Source organism: Sus scrofa, chromosome 9, assembly GCF_000003025.6.
Source record: "Sus scrofa isolate TJ Tabasco breed Duroc chromosome 9, Sscrofa11.1, whole genome shotgun sequence".
Taxonomy (NCBI): Eukaryota; Metazoa; Chordata; class Mammalia; order Artiodactyla; family Suidae; genus Sus; species Sus scrofa.
Window position 1 is genome coordinate 58939196 of NC_010451.4, and position 20084 is coordinate 58959279.

The 20084-nt window shown below is 47.9% G+C and overlaps 1 protein-coding gene across 9 annotated transcripts in view; it reads left to right on the plus strand.

Moving 5' to 3' along the window:
* Positions 1–20084, plus strand: part of NTM (neurotrimin) — a 1001784-nt gene that overhangs the window by 973445 nt on the left and 8255 nt on the right. For 5 of the 9 annotated variants that reach the window (XM_021102352.1, XM_021102351.1, XM_021102354.1 and 2 more), the window contains 3 exons: positions 4618–4752; positions 7087–7207; positions 12583–12734. In XM_021102352.1, the coding sequence (XP_020958011.1) occupies positions 4618–4752; positions 7087–7207; positions 12583–12734 (408 nt within the window). Of the gene's footprint in view, positions 1–4617; positions 4753–7086; positions 7208–12582; positions 12735–16424; positions 16461–20084 lie in introns of all 9 variants that reach the window. The other 4 variants (XM_021102348.1, XM_021102353.1, XM_013979588.2 and 1 more) reach the window with 1 other exon arrangement.

Below are 20084 nucleotides of genomic sequence, written 5' to 3' on the forward strand. Positions count from 1 at the left end.
TTTTTTAAAGTCAGGAAATACAAATATTGTGCTAAGGACAATTATAGAAGGAACTGGGAACAGAGCCACACAAGGGTTTGGTGACAGTGTCACTGACCTTTTCTTTCATTGAATTCAGCCTGAATTCTGAGTCTGTCAGTCAGTTAGTTTATTAATAAGAAGTTGACCAATTTCATATTATGTGCACTACTTTCCTAGGTGCCTTGAGAGCCATAAAGGCCCAGGATGCAGTCCCTGCTGTCAAAGAGTTTCAACTGCTTAGAGAAATAAGACCTGTGCACATGGCCTAAGACCATGGTTAGAGAGTAGTCTTATAGCTGCTGGAGTGGGGTGTAGGCGACTTCAGGACCCACTGGTCATATGAGTGATCACGGACTGCTATAAGCCACAGCATCCCACAGGAAAGATACAGGACTGACATAGTCGCTAATTCCCAAACTTTCACTACACATGCAGATTTCCTAGTGAAATTATTAAAACTCCTCCTCCCAGGAGTTTGATTTGGGAGGGGTGAGTGGTATCTAAAATTCTGTATTCAAATAGCTCTCCTAGGTGGTTCTACTGAAGTCAGCCTATGTCCTAGTTCTGTTGATCTGTTTTCTTTTTTTTCTTCCAATGTTCTTTGTAATGTCTGCATCTGAGTGATAAAGCAATGATCACTTCATGATCATTTCATAGCCAGAGCACAATTTCTATTAAAGGAAATATAGCACTGACTCTATAAATTCAGATTCCTTTTTAGTGGTTTTTTTTTTTTTCCTTTTCTTTCATGTTTATTTGTTTAAGTAGTTCCTAAAGGAACCTCATTTCTGGTGTTTCGCAGTTTAATTTGTTATATACATACAGATCTTCTCTCTAGTTTTGCTCTTTTTGCTTGAAGTTGAGAAAAAATTAAATGAGCAGAAAGATGAAAATGTCAATGAAAGCTGAGATGTACAAAGCATATTACTATATGTATTACCTTTCATATGCCTTACCCAGTTTAATCAGGAAGTGTACAAATAATAATGAGTGAGTAATGATTGCACTTTTTCTGTAATTCTACATTTGGTTTGAGGAACACAGAATAGTAAAATTAAGCTTCACTGCTTTTGCTGGATGACCTAAGTATAAATCGTCTGAGGTAACACAAAGCTAGATCAGTGGAGAACATCAGCCTTCCCCCAATTTTTTTTTTTTTTTTTTTTTTTTTTGTCTTTTCTTGGGCCGTTCCCACGGCATATGGAGGTTCCCAGGCTAGGGGTTGAATCAGAGCTGTAGCTGCCAGCCTACACCAGGGCCACAGCAACGCAGGATCTGAGCCACATCTGCGACCTACACCACAGCTCACGGCAATGCTAGATCCTTAACCCACTGAGCAAGGTCAGGGATCGAACCTGCAACCTCATGGTTCCTAGTCAGATTTGTTTCCACTGCGCCACGATGGGAATTCTCAAGCCTTCCCCAAATCTTAAGCCATCTAACTTCCTTCCTTACACAAAATTGCCTGATGTTATTATATTAAAGTTCACACATGCCAGCACACATATACCCACAAAACAACAACAACAAAACAACTGATAGGAGTTCCTGTAGTGGCTCAGCAGTAATGAACCCAGTTAGTATCAGTGAGGACTCAGGTTCAATCTCTGGTCTCAATCAGCGGGCTAAGGATGCAGTGTTGCTGTGCACTGTGGTGTAGATCCCAGATTGCTGTGGCTGTGGTGCAGGATGGCAGCTGCAGCTCTGATTAGACCCCTAGCCTGGGAAGTTCCATATGCCATGGGTGCAGCCCTAAAAAAGACCAAAAAGAAAAAACCCCAAACCTTGTTGTGTGTGTGTGTGATTGCTCTAGTATTTACCCATGTACATTTCAGTCTCTGACAGCAATCACCCCAACTTGTCCATTTGAATCGGCCTGTAATAAATGTATCCAAGCTTGGTTCCTGTAAGTCTTACTCTGGTCACATGAGAACATATTTGGATGGTAGAATGAAGATAAATGCATGGTCTCCAGTTGGAGAGAAGAACAAGGGACTCAGAGAAGCCTGTGTCACTTTGTTCCCTTGCTTTGATGGTGTAGTACACAGCCGCCCAGCAGGGCTGAGGTCCTCGCAGTCACTGTGCTGACACTGGAGCTCAATCCAGAAACAGCTGTCCAGAGCTAATTTATTTCCTAATGCTACGGCACTGTTAATTTATAAATTACACTGGTAATTCGAGCTATTATTAATTTCAGATGGTGTAGGGCAAGCCTAATTAAAATATGACACCAATTGCCACACATATGTACCAAGGACCACCATTTAAAATTAATGGGAATATTAAGTGTGACACTGGTCTCTGTGATGCTTTGCACAGTAATTATAGCATTCTAGCAGGGGAAGATCTGACAAATGTGGGCTCGAGGTTGGGTGCAAATAAACAACGACAACATAAAAGGAATCATGAGTTCTTCTTAGATGTCTTTCTTACTTCTTCCACCCTTTCTCAAATTGAGGTTAGTATTTTTCCCCCTAAAAATAACAGGAACAGCTAAGGCTCCTGTGACACGTAGGAGGCTGGTCCTGGTTGGGACCGTGCGTCTCTGTGAGTTGATGTTCATTGTCTTCTCCATATCCTGGACTTTTGGGCCCTGTTTCCTCCTTGTGGACATGTTCCTGGTTTTTCGGGTGGATTAAGTCTTGCTTGGGGGTTCCTGTCGTGGCTCAGTGGTAACGAATCTAACTAGCATCCATGAGGATGTAGGTTCAATCCCTGGCCTCTCTCAGTGGGTTAAGGATCTGGCGTTGCCATGAGCTGTGGTATAAGTCACAGATGTGGCTCCGATCTGGCATTGCTGTAGCTGTGGTGTAGGCCGGTGGATGTAGCTTTGATTCCACCCCTAGCCTGGAAACTTCCATATGCCATAGGTGCAGCCCTATAAAAGACAAAAAAAAAAAACCCTTCCTTGCTGCTGGCATACACAGAGGCTGTCCTTTTGCTCTCCTGTAAGTGGTAGAGACAGGAGAGTCCTTGTGTGTATGTGGAACAGGTCCATAGGGCATGGAGATACTTGGGAAATGCTCGGGTTGGACTGAGTACCAGATGGTAACACAGACTGACCGTGACCGAGGATCACAGGCAACACTGGGCAGGCCATGGTCCTTCTGTCTGAGAGCTTTTGTCTTGTGTGTCGTCATTATTGCTGTTGACAAAACTGGTGCCCTTAACCATGTCCCGGAATGAATACAAACATAATTTACATACTCCACACATCATTCTTTGCATTGCATTCCTTTCTTACTGTTGTCATGTTCATGCTTTGCATCAGCAGATACAGGTGGTTCTGGGGGGCTATTTGACCTCCAGGGATGTGCTTCTTCCCTTCTTACTCATGCAGAGACCCTGGGGTTAACACAGCCTCACTCCCCCAGAGTCTGGCCTCCAGTCAGTTTACAGGGTTACTGACTAGAGCAACAGGTGACCAGGTGTGCAGCTTGAGCATCTCCAAGTGCTTACATACGTGGTTTTCATGTGTTCCTCCAAACAGCCCTATGAGGTGTTAGGATTGAATGTACATTATTCCAGGGGACGTGTCTTCTGGTTCCCGGGGACAGTGTCAATGTTGCTTGTTGTCCCAGTATAACTGAGTAGCAGCCTTTGCTGGTAAAGTGGTCCCAGTCCACATGGGGAGACATACCACCATGCTGACTATCTTCGTGGAATAGAGGAGACAGAGTGATCCTGGGATGTATCCGTAAATATGTATGGAGGCTAAGCTCGGAGTGACTGTGGGAGGAAATGGACATCTGTAGGCTACAAAGTCCTGGTCTCCCCATGATGGTAGGCTCACAGCCAGACCTGGGGCAGGAAGCTGGGTAGGTGGATGGTTGTTACTGTTATTCATAAATCTTTAATCGAGAGACTAAGTCTCAGGACTGGACGTGACACTGGGATGCACGGCTATGTCTCCTTGCTCTTCCCTTCTGCCACATTTGGTGCTAGAGGGTGGAGTGCCTGTTGTTGATGTGTCCTCAGGATCTTGTCATCTTGTCCCCAGGAGCCTAGCAGATCAAAGTTTGGAAAATTGACTTCTCCTGATTTAATCAAGTGTCTAAATCTAAACACAGAAATTCAAATTAATTTTATTAGTGTGCCTTGTTATCACTGCCTTTTGTGGCTGTGTGCATGTGTGTGTGTGTGTGTCTGTCCGACTGTCTGTCTATCTGTGAATCGATGCATGATCTGAGATGGAGTCATCAGCTTTGCATTTCAAGGTTCAGCCTAAATGACACTTGAGATGAGAAAGTTAATATTCACCTAAAGTGCCTGACTCAGACCCCAGAGCTGGCCTGCTTGGTGAGATCCAGGCAGTGTAAATGTCAAAATCATTCATGATGTATGTGAACTAGCAATTCTCTAGGCTCCATGCTTGGTCCAGGTAGGGACACAGACGTGTTAGCTGGTCCTTTGGGAACCAAAGCAAAGGCGGAGGTGGAAGAGGCAGAAGATGGGCAGGAGGAAATATGGGCATCGACCGTAAGGTCCTGGACGTGGACGTGGCATGATTCTCGGCAGATGTAACTGCTTGCTACTTTGTTTTCTAAGTTTGTACCTTTGGTGTTTTTCTCCTCTCTCACCACCCTTCTCCTGCAGCTGTGGGCTTTGTGAGTGAAGATGAATACTTGGAGATCCAGGGCATCACACGGGAGCAGTCAGGGGACTACGAGTGCAGCGCCTCCAATGACGTGGCTGCTCCGGTGGTGCGGAGAGTCAAGGTCACCGTGAACTGTGAGTGATCTCGAGCGCACACACCCTGCATGTGCAGGAGGCTGCTGCAGTCCCGGCCACAGCAGAAGAGCCGGGCTGCAGCACCAGCCTCGGATGCGGTGGATGAGGGGGGAGATGGAGGAACAGGAGCCTATCCATCTTCTGCTTTCAAGAGCAGCAATTCCAAAGTCTAAATTAAATAACTAAATTGGAGCTGAAAGTAATTTAACATAATCCCAAACTTGACTTACCTTCCTGAAAGATCATTAAATGACATTTGATGCATAATTTACATAAACAGATCTCTAAATCCCAATTTTTCCCATAATGTCTCCAAGCTTCTCAGTCTCCAGACAGGCATCTCCTTAATAGGGAACAAAAAAGGGTATTTAAAAAGCATGTGTATGGAGGAAATATTATAATTTCTATTTTGGTAATACTCATTTTTTTCTCATCCTTGTCCAATTATATATGTTGATGGACATGGTATATAATATGTTTGTAATGAAACTTAGATAAATACTAAACCGACACATCATCCGCATATAAGAGGGTATATCGAAAATTTGTTTGGGGAGTTCCCGTCGTGGCCCAGTGGTTAACGAATCCGACTAGGAACCACAAGGTTGCAGGTTCGATCCCTGGCTTTGAACAGTGGGATCTGGCATTGCCGTGAGCTGTGGTGTAAGTTGCAGACTCGGCTCGGATCTGGCGTTACTGTGGCTCTGACATAGGCTGGCAGCTATAGCTCCGATTTGACCCCTAGCCTGGGAACCTCCATGTGCCGAGGAAGCGGCCCTAGAAAAGACCAAAAAAAAAAAAAAAAAAATTGTTTTGGCTGATAGAGATCCAGAAACCAACAAATTTGGAGGCCACTGTTCTAAAACCCCTCATCCTCCTTTACCATCCAAATTCCCTCAGTTGTTGATCCTGCTCAGCTCTTCCCCTCTTTCAGGCTTTCCCCTCTTGGTTTCCCATCATGTACCCTGACTCAGCTCTCTATGATATTCTGAAAATTTTCTCTGCTGTGCTTATTCCTGGAAGTCTTAGGACAGAATAGAACCCAAGAGGTAACCCAGCAGATGACTGGGTTGGGGGTAGGGGTAGAGAAAGAATATCCGGTTTGGGGGATTACTCATTCTTAAATATTTTGGTTTCTGTTACAATTCAAACTGACTTACAAAGCGCTTTAAGAACTCAGGAAATCAGGAGTTCCCATTGTGGCCCAGCAGAAACAAATCCGACTAGGAACCATGAGGTGGCCGGTTCGATCCCTGGCCTCGCTTAGTGGGTTAAGGATCTGGCATTGCTGTGAGCTGTGGTGGAGGTCGCAGACACAGCTCGGATCCTGCTTTGCTGTGGCTGTGGCCGGCAGCTGTGGCTCCAATTCGACCCCTAGCCTGAGAACCTCCAAATGCCAAGAGTGTGACCCTAAAAAGCACAAAAAAAAGTCAGAAAATCAGTGGAAGTTAGGAAATGCCACCGTTTTCTGTATCCTACCGTGATTTCTCTTTAAAATGACATAAGATGACTTACAGTTAATAAGGATTAACCTACAGAGTAAGGAAACATAAGCAAAGGGAACCATCTATGTAGGAAAATAAGTGAAATCTAGAGATAAATCAGCACATGAAATGTATACCCGGGGGTGGTCAGATGCAGGTCTAGGATTTGGCTTTGAGCTACTAAAGCAAAGAAGGGAAACATCATCTGGTTTGAGATTTATGTCCATGAGATAAAAGCAAATCAGTTGCTTGGGAGGAAACTGCTTTCTCTGGTACTAAGACTCAAAAAATAATTTCACTGTAAGGTCTCCACAAATAGAACACAACAACATCACACGCAATATTTCTGCAATAAATAGAAGGCGACATTGTTTATGGCTGTTTTTCATAATGCACTTCAATGAAACTTGTCAGCATTGTCAAGGGTGATTGGCAAAGGCATGGAATGAATGCAGGTCCTTAGGTCTAGTTGGTCTGGCTAGATTCAGGGGTGCAGTTTAGAACACCTCAAGAATGATGGCTCTGTATGTCCTTTAGGCAATACTCCATGAATATTATATCTTGCAACTGAGCTTTTGATCGAAATCGAATAGAGCACAGGATGGATGGATGGGCAATAGCTTACAAAAGTTGAAAACTTTAAACAAGCAATATGCCTGAATGTCTGGTCATTCCACCTCTTTCCAGAGGGGAACAGAAGCAATACACATGAGGAAGACCAAGTTTTCTCTAGAACAGTGTTGAGTGGTTTCGTTCTCAGGCACCACCCAGAGAGCAGAGGTAAGGCAGGGCATGAAAACCAGTGAGTGAGGCAGCTTTTGCAATGCTGTGGGTTGTCTTCTCTCTGCAGATCCTCCATACATTTCAGAAGCTAAGGGCACAGGTGTCCCCGTGGGGCAGAAGGGCACACTGCAGTGTGAAGCCTCTGCGGTCCCTTCGGCAGAATTCCAGTGGTACAAGGATGACAAAAGGTAAGACTCCTCTCGCCCCCTCAAAAAAAAAAAAAAAAAAAAAACCTTTTCCAGATTTCTCATTCCACAGGGATGCAAATGTATTCCTGCAAAGTCTTCTTCGGAATCCCTCCTACCTAGGAGGGACAAACAATATCCAAAGGGGTCTTGGGTCTTTTCTTTTTTCTTTCCATTTTTTTTTAGGGCTGTGCCCTCATCATATGGAGGATCGCAGGCTAGGGGTCAAATCCAAGCTGTAGCTGCCAGCCTACGCCACAGCCACAGCAATGCTAGATCCAAGCCACTTCTGTGACCTACACCACAGCTCAGGGCAACTCCGGATCTTTAACCCACTGAGCGAGGCCAGGGATCGAACCCGCGTCCTTGTGGATACTAGTCGGGTTAGTTAACCATTGAGCCACGGTGGGAACTGTGGTCTTTTCTTGATGTAGATGAATTCCAACTATTTTTAATGTTCCATGAAGAACAACCACTCACCAACCAATAAGCCCGAGAAAAGCTATTTTTTAAGGAAAGCAAAATCTCAAAGGAAAGGCCACCAAGAACCCTGGGAAGCCTGTGAATTTTTTTCTAGGCCCAGAAAATAATGTGTTCCTCCTGAAGTTATTTTTAACACATCCTCAGGCTCGCCTGAAGGTGTCAGGAATGCTCCCAGGGCGGGTGCTGGGGATGGCTAACAAGTTAGCTCCGGCTCACAGACTCCAGTTGGCTTCCAGACACCCCAAGGGGTGGTGGATGAGAGAGTCCATGACCTGAGCTGGCCCTCCCTGTGTGTCCAGCTTGTACTTTCACTGCAGGAGAAAAGAGAGGGGCGGCTCTCCACCCCTCCCACTGGGGACGCCAGCCTCGGATGTCTGTCTGTTGTGAGTCACGGAAGGTTGTCCTGATGGGGAGTTATCAAAAAGGTGTTAGCCCAGGGTTCAGTGACACCAGACAGCCGGGTCACACAGCAAGGACTATGATCAAAGCGCTATTTTAAGGTGGAAGAATGGCCAAGAAATGAGCCAGAGCTGTCCATGGCAGAACACTTACATAAACACGGGGACAGGGTGATGCCAAAAAGTCCCGAGGTGCATGTGGGGTAGAAATGAAGGAAGGAGTGATGGAGGCTGAGAAGGAAAAGCAGCAAAGAGGCCAGCTGTGGGAAGGAAAGCAGGTGAGCCATTCCAGGCCAGGACTCAGCCTGGGAGTGACCAGCTGCTACCCACACAACTCAAATCACCTCCAGTGCCTTGGAACTCCTTCTTTAGGGGCCCACACAGACACCAAGGGCCACTCCAGTCTCTGCATCCATCCCAGAACTCTCATTACAACCAAGCTGCTCAGTCAAGGGACCCATCATGTCTTATCCAAATCCTTCCAAGTGAGAAGCAGTGACTTTTCACTTTTAGGTACCAATTCTGGCAGCAATGTCAGTGCATTGTACTCACCTAGCCCATTTTACAGATGGAAGCTCTGAGGTAGAATGAGGACAACGCAAACTCAGAAAGAGATAAGAAGACTTAGCTGGCCTTCCTCCATTTCCCAAAAATTCAGAATCAAGCAGAAGGGAATAACATTTTCTTAATAAATAAACATGGTTATCTGTCTTTGAAAACCTGCTTCACTATTCTTCCTTCCTTTTTATTGTACTAAGAGTAAAACGGAGGCATGAAAGTTTGGGGTTAGGAAAAAAAAATCTATTGAGCTGCAGAGTAAATTCCTGAAATTCAATTGTCCAGGTCTTTGTGAAAATTAATCAACTGCATCCTGTTTTTCTAATTCTTTATGGGGTGAAACAACCAAAATGTTAAGGAATGAGATATTAAAGTAAGTGGAGGAAAGAAGAGTAACCTTTAGGCAAATTGGCCCATGGTGGGCATTGGAGGAGCGAGCCCTGCTCTGCCAGCTGCTGCCTCATGGGAGATGCAGGCCTCCCAGGCTGCACCAGGAGAGACCAGACAGCATCTCGAGGAGGGGGCTTGCAGAGCTCCCAGCTCAGGCAGCTCTGCATCCTCCTTTGTCTGAGTCCTGCTGCCTTTCTCTCCTCTGGTTGATTTTGCTCATTTTTCCATTCGCTGCTCAATTATTTATTCGTAGTGCTCACCCATTGAGTGGAGTTGACTGTTCACCTGGTACCCAGCCCTAGAAGAGCATCTCTGCCTCTAAAGTCTTGTCTATGCCTGTCCTTCCTGAGCCACTGAGGCTGGCAGGTCATCTTATCCAGGCAGGTCCCCCAGGGCACATGGCACCTGCCTATGGGAAGACCCAGTTCTAGACTAGCTCACATTCCGGGTGAGGTGAGCGGACTTCTCAGGCAGATCAAAGCAGTGCATGTGATGTGGCAGGTGGTTTTCATAGAATTTAAGGTGGAAGTCGCTGGAGTTCTCACTATGGCTCAGCAGGTTTCAAAACCGACTAGTATCCATGAGGATGCAGGTTTGATCCTTGGCCTCGCTCAGTGGGTTAAGGATCCAGCATTGTCATGAGCTGTGGCGTGGTCACAGATAGGGCTCAGATAAAGTGCGTGGCTATGGCTGTGGCTGTAGCGTGGGTCAGCATCTGCAGCTCCAATTTGACCCCTAGCCTGGGAACTTCCATATGCTGCAGGTGCGGACCTAGAAAGAAAACAAAAATTTAAAAAAAAAGTTAAAACAAGGCGTTCCCATTGTGGCTCAGTAGTTAACGAATCTGACTAGGAACCATGAGGTTTCGGGTTTGATCCCTGGCCTCGCTCAGTGGGTTAAGGACCTGGCGTTGCAGTGAGCTGTGGTGTAGGTCGCTGACACAGCTCGGATCCCGTGTTGCTGTGGCTCTGGTGTAGACTGGTGGCTGCAGCTCCGATTGGACTCCTGGCCTGGGAACCTCCATATGCGGAGGGAGCGGCCCTAGAAAAGGCAAAAAGACAAAAAAAAAATTAAAACAATAAGGTGGAAGTCTCTCACAACCATGTACCAGCCACCACTCTGGGTGCCGTCAATCAATCAAAGGCCTGCACTTCATAAGGAGCACCCATCCACGGGGGCTCAAGCCCTTGAAAAGCCTACAGGTTCTTTAAGTAGCCCAAGTCTGGCAGCTGGGCGGGATGGGGAAGTGACCACACAGAACATCATCCTGGAAGCTGCCAAGTGCTGCAAAGTCCCACCAGCTGCCCTTCTCTGCTTTTAGCGAAAGACATTTCAGAGCTGTCAAGCCGAACCTGCTCTGGCTAAGCATCCCTCCCACTGCAGAGCTGAAATCTAGTTCACAGCTTCGTTCTGATGTGAAGGCTCCCCACCCCTGGCCTCAGCCCAGGACTGGCATCAGCATGGCAAATGGGACCAGTGTGCCTGCCCAGCTCACAGAAGCCTCCTGGCAGGTGGGCTGCAGAGCCTTCCTCGGGCAGCATCCCAGCGGCCCAGCATCTCCTGAATGAACTAGAAAAAGAACTGTGGCGTCTGGCCGCACAGCTGGATGCCTCCTTCCTTTTGGACAGTGCTCACATTTTAATGAAGTCTGAGGACTTGGGCCAGTTCACTGCCCCTCGCTTATGAGAGACAAGGCTCTCAGATGAAAATCTCCATAATGGAAATGAAGGCAAGGACCTCCATCCCCTTCTGACTCCCCTGGCAACAGACCATGGGTTAGAACTGAAGCCAGAATTGGGCTTTCTCTTCCGATCACGGTGGCCGTACGTTTTGGTGACGTCCTACGACACCTTCAGATAATGGCAAAGCAGCTGACATCTCTGCCAAAAATGTCCTGTGGCCCAGGGGCAGGCAGGAGTTTGTGGTGTCTGCATCCACAGAAATATATGATATGGAATAACATTTTACGGCTTACAAAGCATTTTCTCATCACTGTCCTGCCGGGCTTTCCTTTCTATTTCTGCCTTGACTATTGTCTCTCTTGGTTTGATGGCACCGCTAACCAGCCGTTGGCCCCTCTTAGGGTCCCGCGAGCCTGTACCGTATTTCACTCTGCACATCCTGCTCCAGCCAGACCCTACACAGGAGCTGAGGTCTGAGGCCACTTCCCAAGCTCTTCCATTCACAGCATGATTTTCCCCACCCGTATTTATCTCTCCTGTAGAATCGACTCAGCTTCTGGGCAAGGAAGACAGATTATTTCATGGAAAGGAAAAGGTTGGCTTTAAGCCCATTCTCCAAAATAGGACATTGCAGAGTTTTTTAAAAAGAAGAGAGCTGGTCTCATAATTTCCCTGCAACTTCAGTAGGAATCACTCCTAACAGCCTTCAAAGATAAGGATATGGTCCTACCCGCTCTCCCACCCCAAGCGTTTTCCCCACTCCTTGTCCATCTGCCCTGTGATAGTATCCCTGGAGCTCATAAGCAGGTGTGGCTAGCCTGCCTGCTGTTTCTCTGTGGCTTTTTTTTAGTGACCCTGGCCATGGGCCTGAGACCTCTGACCCAGTGGAGTCCACAATGGGGTGCTCAGAGGCTGTGTTGGCCATGTAGGGACACATTCTTGTGAATCTGTGGGAGTTCCCATTGTGGCTCAGTGGAAACAAATTTGACGATCATCCATGAGGACGAAGGTTCGATCCCTGGCCTCGCTCAGTGGGTTATGGATCCGGTGTGAGCTGTGGTATAGGTTGTAGATGCGGCTCGGATCTGGCGTTGCTGTGGCTCTGGTGTAGGCTAGCAGCTACAGATCCGATTCGACCCCCAGCCTGGGAACCTCCCTGTGCCGCAGGTGCAGCCCTAAAAAAGACCAAAAAAATAAAAAATAAAAAAAAAAAGAATCCGTAATCCCTCCCAGGCTGAATTGCTTGAATGCTCTGGGAAGATCACCTCTCCCCAACCCTTCAAGGTCCCTTAACTTAGAAATGATCCCTCATTTTTTTATCCTATCCCCGCCCCCAATAGGGTATTGTCTGTAGAAAGCAGACGTTTTTAAGAGACAATTTCATCACCCAGGTGCTTGAAAAACTCTGTTCTTTTAAACAGCTCAGGCTGTCCTGCTCCACGAAGACTGAGTTTTTCATTTTCACGATCCTCACCGTCACCATCACCAACATCAATCACGTCCACACGTCCAAGCACCTACCGCGTGAAGCCTGTTGTGCTGATCAGCACGCCCCTGGCACAGCTGGCACATGCTATTTGTGGAGGGCACCTGCCTTCAGAGAACTTAAATTTCTGCATAGGGAGGTGGATCTCCGCATGGTGCCAAGTGTCTCCAGGCACGAATATAAAACAGAAACGTAAAACGTAATTCTCTGTGTCACTGGGTGAACTTGGTGTGTGGTTGAGTGGGGAAAAAGTGGCTAGAGTGACATCAGAAAGGGGCACAGGGAACATCATTAATTCCAGGGTCTCTCTTCTTCCTTATGAGGAAAAAACCTAATCATCTCCTTTCTCTCTCTTTTTGGTTGGTCTCTCGTTGGTCTCAGACTGATTGAAGGAAAGAAGGGGGTCAAAGTGGAAAACAGACCTTTCCTCTCAAAACTCATCTTCTTCAACGTCTCTGAACATGACTATGGGAACTACACGTGCGTGGCCTCCAACAAGCTGGGCCACACCAACGCCAGCCTCACACTGTTTGGTGAGACAGAGCCCTGAGCTGGGCAAGGAGAGGGAGGGGTACGTGGGGGTGGAGGGGTCAGGAGGACAGGGCAGTGTGGGTGCCGGACAGAGTCCTGAGTGGCTAGGCAGGGGGAGAGAGAGACAGAGAGAAAGAGAGCAGAGAGCCAGACAGAGAGTCAGACAGAGACAGAGAAACGGAGACAGACAGAGGGACAGAGACAGACAGAGAGACAGGGTCAGACAGAGAAACAGAGACAGAGAGATAGAGAGAGAGATAGAGAGAGGCAGAGAGGCAGAGACAGAGAGAAACAGACAGAGAGACAGAGATAGAAAGAGACACATGGAGACTCAGAGAGAGACACAGAGACAAACAGAGAGACAGAGAGAGAGAGACAGAGGGACTGAGACAGACAGAAAGACAGAGACAACGAGTCGGACAGAGACAGAGAGAGAGACAGAGAAAGAGAGACACGGGATCAGACAGAGACAGAGAAACAGAGACAGAGAGATAGACAGAGAGACAGAGATAGAGAAAGAGACAGGGGGACACAGAGAAACAGAGACAGAGATAGACAGACAGACAGGCAGAGACAGAGAGAGGCAGACAGAGAGACAGAGAGAGAGAAAGAGACAGGGAGACACACAGAGAGAGACAGAGACAGACCAAGAAACAGAGATCCAGACAGAGTCAGAGAGAGATAGAGAAACAGAGAGAGAGAGAGATAGTCAGAGAGGCAGAGACAGAGAGACATAGATAGAGAGAGACCGAGATAAAGAGATAGAGACAGAGAGAGCGCACCAGCACACATGTGAAAGTAGACACCAGGAGGGGAAAAAGTGGACCAGAATGTCAGGCTTCATTGTATAACAGGAAGATTCCTGAGACAGGAGAAAGGGACCTGGCGTATTGCTGTGACATTGAACTTTCCTCAGCACCACCTAAAGTGACTGGGGGGTCGCCATGGGTCTCATAGTCGAGAGCCCAGGGGAACGTGTGTTATTTCCATACTCGTCCCCTGGATGAGTGTATGGCATTACCATTTCTGAGACTTTTTCTGGCCATCAGGACATATGAGTAACTGAATTGTGTTTTTAAGGGTAGAATCATGGGCCTTGGGATCCTGAGTACTTAGTGCTGGGAGAGAGAATTAACGTAGAAAACGGGTATTTCCTTAGTTCTTCGTGTGTGTCCAAGGCTGTGGTCTGGCTGGATTACGATGTTCTCCTCCAGCCAAGCCACCATCCTGACAGAAGTCGCATAGTCATCCATGCATTAATTCATTCAGTCACCATTTATGGAAGGACTAATATGATCAAGGCAAATTGCTGGGCCCTCATTCCATCTCCGGCAACTGGACTGAAGCCAGAAACAAGGAACGGAAGCAAAACCAGCTGCCGCTCAGACCCCAAGGTCTGGCACTGGTGGGGTAGAACCACAACACAGAAGTGAGCCTGGAGCATGTCTGCCTTGTCCGACCCGATGCCTGACACATGGTGGCTTTCAGCCCGGGGTAGATGCAGATTCTCCCCATAGCCTACCGTGCTGGTCTCTGGCTGCTTTGGGGGCAGATCCCTCCCGACCGCAACAAGTTAAGTCAGCTCAGAATTGTTCACATCCGCCCCTTCGTCTGCCCTGTTAACAGATCCTCTTGAGTGTCCTGGGCTGGCAAAGGTGAGGAAGTTAGCAGGTAATTGGCAAGAACCTAGATCCCTTTTAATCTGAGAACTCGCAGATAATCTTGGAGCTTCAGGTCCTCCCCCCACCGCCTGCCACATCATCCAAGGCACCCTGGACCCAGCTTGCCCAGAATCACCCACCTGTGCTGCTCTGTTGTCCCATCTCTATTGCTAGTGACACCCCATCTGCCTTTTACCCAGCACCTAAGATAAAGCCCAGCTGTATTCTGGAGGGCTGGGAAGGGAAAGGCTGCCCTTGATTCCAGAGCTGGTGGTTCCGAACGGGCAGAGCCGCGATTAGAGTGATTGATGTGTCTGACGCCTCCCACCCAGGGAGAGTCATCATTGTCCCTCACATTTGTCAGCCCTTGGGCTTTTTGGCAGGTGTCTGTCTACATGAACAGAAGGCCAAGATTAAAAAGGGGCAGTTCCCTCTTTCCCACTGCCTTGAAAATCCAAGGCTCTCTCCTGCTTTCCACAGTCTCCGCCCACAGCCTTCCTCGTTCTTATAAACAGTCTGCCTCCTCCTCTGACCTCTTTGCTCTTCTGAATCAGATGCATGAAATGGTTTTTGCAATCGGCTTCATCACTGCTGTCTAATTCCCTGGCCTCTTCCCCTTGAGCCATCTAAGACAAGAACAGAGAGAAGACGGGAACTTTAAGAGTGAGATGGCTGGCATTTGTGACAGGCAACGCAGTGAAGCATGTGTCATAAATCTGCTCCTTTTCGCAGACCCGTGCACCGCAATTAAAACCTCTGCCCCCACCCCCACGGGTCTGTCAGCATCCACGTCACCCTATGCGTTATTTGGAACCTCCCTACCATTGCGATCTCTCTGGAGTCCAGGGCTTTCTAAAATCATGTTTTAAAAGGTGATGGTATTAGTCAAATAAGTTTAGAAAACTTGTGCCGAACAAAGAGGAACGGGGTCCAGGCAGGGATGTTCTTTAACAGCAGAGGTCTCGAACTTTAAACACTGAATCTCTACGTTGAAAAAGTTTGGAGCATTTTCTGAATTTAATCACATGGAAACCAGTTTTTTAGCCTCTTTTGAGAGCATTTCGGAAGAGCCCATCACAGCAATGCCCCCTGGTGTGATGTGGTTCCATAGTGTTTGCAACCCCATTAAAGTGAAGCTGGTCCAGACAGGGCAGTTCCCATACTCTTGATGGATGCCCACCATCTATAAGGCCTTTTGACAGCGATAAATGCATTGGGGAGTTACCCCTGTCATTTCCCATTATCAGAAGACCTCTCAGCTCAGGGCCACCAGGCCACCTGGGTAGGTCAGAAAGCAGTGTTCACTTCACGCCGATGCATGAACTTTGTGATGAAGTTCATTTTCCTAGAGCAGCCGAGAGCCAGCTAAATTATCCTTATTCTGCCACCAAGCTGCACACAGGCTGAGCACCTTCTCCACATGACCTTATGTTGAAAAGTGAGAGATACTGGTGCTGGGGCCCTCCTGTGAGGGTTGGTATCTTTGAGGTACTTGACAGAGGTGGGCTTTCCTATCAGGAACCATAGGTTCTGAGCACCTGGCCCCTAATGCTGCAATGAGTTCAAGGGACCAGGAAATTTCTCTCCCTGTGATTCTGAATCAGAGCCTCCTGGGAACCTGGTTCCTGCTCTGATGCCATGAGATCAGAATTTCCTAGTCTTGGTCTCCCAAAGGGAAACACTGGGGGTATGGATGTGACACACATCTCATCTGGAAAGGGACTTTGTTCCTTGGTGACTGAGTCAGGACCCTGGCTCTGCCCAGGCTGGGGCACCAATGAGTGGCTAGCTCCCCCATCTTCCAATCATGGCATCCGTTGTCCAGCCCCAAGCACCTCGGCCTCACTCATGTTCCTCATGCTGCATCTTGTCCACCACCTCTGGTTTCGTGTCTTCCCTTCTTGAGCCATACCTCCAGAAATGTGTGTGAAAGGCAGTATACAAACTATATATGACAAATATATAGCAACTGTATATAATATATGTGTTTGTTTGCATTTTTCTCTCCTGTATGTTCCTCACCCGATTTAGAGCTAAGTGAGCCTACAAGCTCAACTTTGTTGCAAGGTCAGTATCCCTCCCACCCCGCCCTCCTTACGGGTTCTCTCCTCCCCACTTCCTCCCAGAGCCCCACCCCCACCCCACCCCCACTGTGCTGTACCCCAGGCTCCTCTCTGTAAAGATGCTGGTGGAGAGCATCACAAGCAAAGGAGGTTCCTGGGAGGTGATGAAACCCCAAGGTTGGCTCCCTTTTCTTTGCTCACATTACCCACCCCTCCCCAGAAGGGCTGGGGGATGGGGAGGGAAAGAAATCCCTCGAAATTCTCAAAGCCCAGAGATCTGCCCAAAGGCAAAAGGCGGAGAGCATGAGGCTGAACCAACAGCAGAACATTCAACCCACTAAGTGGTTTTCATAAGGGTCCCACTGACACCTCTTCCACCGCCCACCTCCTCTCACTCAGCAAATGCCATGAGGGTCTCCGAGGGGGGGGAAGGTGGGCAGGTGCACCTGTGGGTCCCCAGCAGGCAGTGGTGGGGAACGGACCTCCTGAGCTCTAGTCTGAGCTTGGCCTTGGGTGTTCTGTGCTCTTGGACAAGTCAGGGACTATTACTGAATTCTATTGCAAGGAATCAATAGATTCAGTAGATTCAATAGACTCGAATATAATTGATCCACCTTATCTACCTTAGTGCTGTTTCCGCATTTAACTTAGAATGTACATTAAAAAGGCTTTGGAAACTTCCAGGTGCATCTTCAAACATTAAAAGCCAGTCTCCGGATACAGGGACCTCCCCATGTCACATTCCAGGTGTTCCTGCACTCATTCATCACTCTCCCCAGCCCCTTTCCTCCTCTTCCACTCCAGGCCCTCGCCTTGCGGGACGTCTGCATCTCTCGCCTCCATGTGCACCACCCTTCAGATTTTCTCGAGGTCCCTGATCTTGGGAAAGTGATTCTCTTGGACCGTGACTAGAGATTTGGGGCAGAAGTGGGGCCAGGCCAAATGACAGATCTAATACATGCTGTGTGTGTGCCGTTTATTGTTTCTCCCAAGGACAGGGCCGACCCTGGGGGAGCCGTGAGGGAGGGCAGCGGTGGCGACAATGAAGGAAGTGTCTTTTCCCACCTTGCACCCACCCCCTGATCTCCCTGATCTTTCTCACCCCACCCCCATCCGGTTCATCCATTTACCACCTCTGGCTGTGCAGACCATCCCTGGGGGATGGAGGATGGCCTTAAGCTTGGACGGTGGGGGAGGAGATGGAAGAGAGGGAATGACGTGGGGAAAAACCCTTCTGTCATAAAAAGATTCAGGGAAGCCTTAGTCACCGTAGTGAGGCAGAGCGCCGTGCTGATGATCCACAGACAGCAAAATGAAACAAAGAAATGGAGAGAGAAGCGAAGTCCATGGTCATGGCCGGGATCGACGTGTGATTCAGCTAATGTTTATTGAGATCGGGTGCAAGGCACATCCAGAGATCTAAAGATGTGTTAGAAAAGTAGCTGAGGACATGTGTGGTTAAAAGGCCCTGTGAGAGACTGGAGGTGGGGCAGAAGCTGCTTCCTGAGGAACTTTGAGAGGTGACTCGTTCCCAGAGGGGACGGGAGCTTTTAGAACAGGGAGCGGTCACTGAGGTGCTAGAGTTCCATTGGCCACACCAAAACCAACAGCAACAAAACTGGCCAGAAACCAGCGTGTGACTGCCTGTGTGAGCAAGGGCCAGGAGCAGGAGACTGTTCTGAGGTTCTTCCTGCTGCCATCCTCACCCCTCTGCTGGCCACTGTGCGAGGAAGGGTCTCAAGCCAGCTCTCTACTTTCACCTCTCACTGTTTTTTTTTTGGTTTTTTTGTTTTATTTTTAGTGCCTTACCTGTGGCATATGGAGGTTCCCAGGCTAGGGGTCGAATCAGAGCTGCACCTGCCAGCCTACACCACAGCCACATCAACGTGAGATCCAAGTTACGTCTGTGACCTACACCAAAGCTCATGGCAATGCTGGATCCTTAACCTACTGAGTGAGGCCAGGGATCGAACCCAAGTCCTCATGGATATTAGTTGGGCTTGTTACCACTGTGCCACCACGGGAACGGGTGCAGAGCAGAGGGTCAAGGCCAGAAGTTGTGGATGATAAATATCTGGATCATTGCAAGACTTGGATTAGTGTCTTCAGGGTAGCTGTTGGACTCTTGTGCAACTGAGGAATGTCTTAGAGAAAACAAACCTTGTTTCTGGGGCATTTCTCTTAATCACCTGTGTGCGTGTGTGTCTGTGTTTTTCCCTTCTCCTTTGCTAGCCCCTCATAGACTAGAGAGGTACCTCTTTTCTCAGGGACCATCCCCGAGGTAGGCTTCCCTTACCTCCTGTTGGTTTCCCTGGACAGGGGATGTTTGACTATAAGAGATGTTCCAAGATACTTTGTCACTCAGTATCCAGATGGACTGGAAGCGTTCAGATAAGAGATCGTCATGCCTTCTCAGCCCCCCTTGTCTGCCATCCTTGAAGTTATGTCTCTGCTCCCCTTTTGCAAACAAAACAGATTGCATGTCACCCTCTCATATTAATATTTGGTGGTGCAGGACTCCTGCCACGAAAACTAAGGACTCGGGGACACAGCACCATCCTTCACTCCCCCGCTCCCGGCACCCCCCTGCCATGGGCAAGTGTGTCTGGGGCTGCACTGCTGACTCAGCGCCTCAGTAGCTGTTCATTTCCCATCCACTGGTCCTTTGTCTTTTATGTCCTGGGCATGGAGTCAGATTCGATGGTATCGGTGGGCTGGGAAAGGTTGGCTGATTAATGCCTGTGAACTTTGCAGTGACCATCCAATCAACTTGTGAAAGAAGCGGGGGAGTAAGTCAACCTTGTGGATCAAAAGGAAGCAGTTGCAGTAGGAGAGCTGATCTGTTCTTCCCTGCAGAGGATTAAAGATAGTTTACTAGGTCCAGCCATCCAGCAGTTAGCATTTCTATGGCACATTGTCTCAATTCAGATGGTACCAAACAAAAATCCCTTAGCCCTATTTCTAGAAGGTCTATGTGTCCTATATATCCACCCTGGCATGATGCCAGCCCTCCCCTATCCCCTAGACTCAGACAGCTGCCCTGAGCTTTCCTGGGGACTTGGATTCACCTACAAGCATTGGGTTTGGGGGCAGAAAGATCCCTTTATGGATTGACCTGAGATATTGGCTTGGAGGCTTAAAGGGAGCTGTTCTCTTTTATTATTTTTTATTTTACTTTTCTTTCTTTCTTTCTCTCTCTCTTTCTCTCTCTCTTTCTTTCTTTCTTTCTTTCTTTCTTTCTTTCTTTCTGGCTTTCTTTCCTTTTTTTCTAACTCTACCTGGCTTCCCACTAATACATCAATGGAAAGATCACACATTTCAGGCAAGCTCTTGGCGAGGAAAATGTATGCTTGGATTTTTAAGGATTATTGGTTTTCTTGATAGCCAGGAGTTAATTCAAAGGCATGAGCTTATGGCTAGTACTTGTCTAGATAGAGGATCCTATCCTTGGAAGCTGGACCCAACGGTGATAGCATGTCATGATGATGGATATGATGTAGAAAGAGTTTCTCCAGCTCTTCCTTTAACCAAATCACAGGGAAGGGACTGGAGTGCAGAATGAGGGGTCTTGAGAAAATATAAAGAGTACCTTTGTTACATTTCTCAACTCACTGTGGTGAGGTGCATG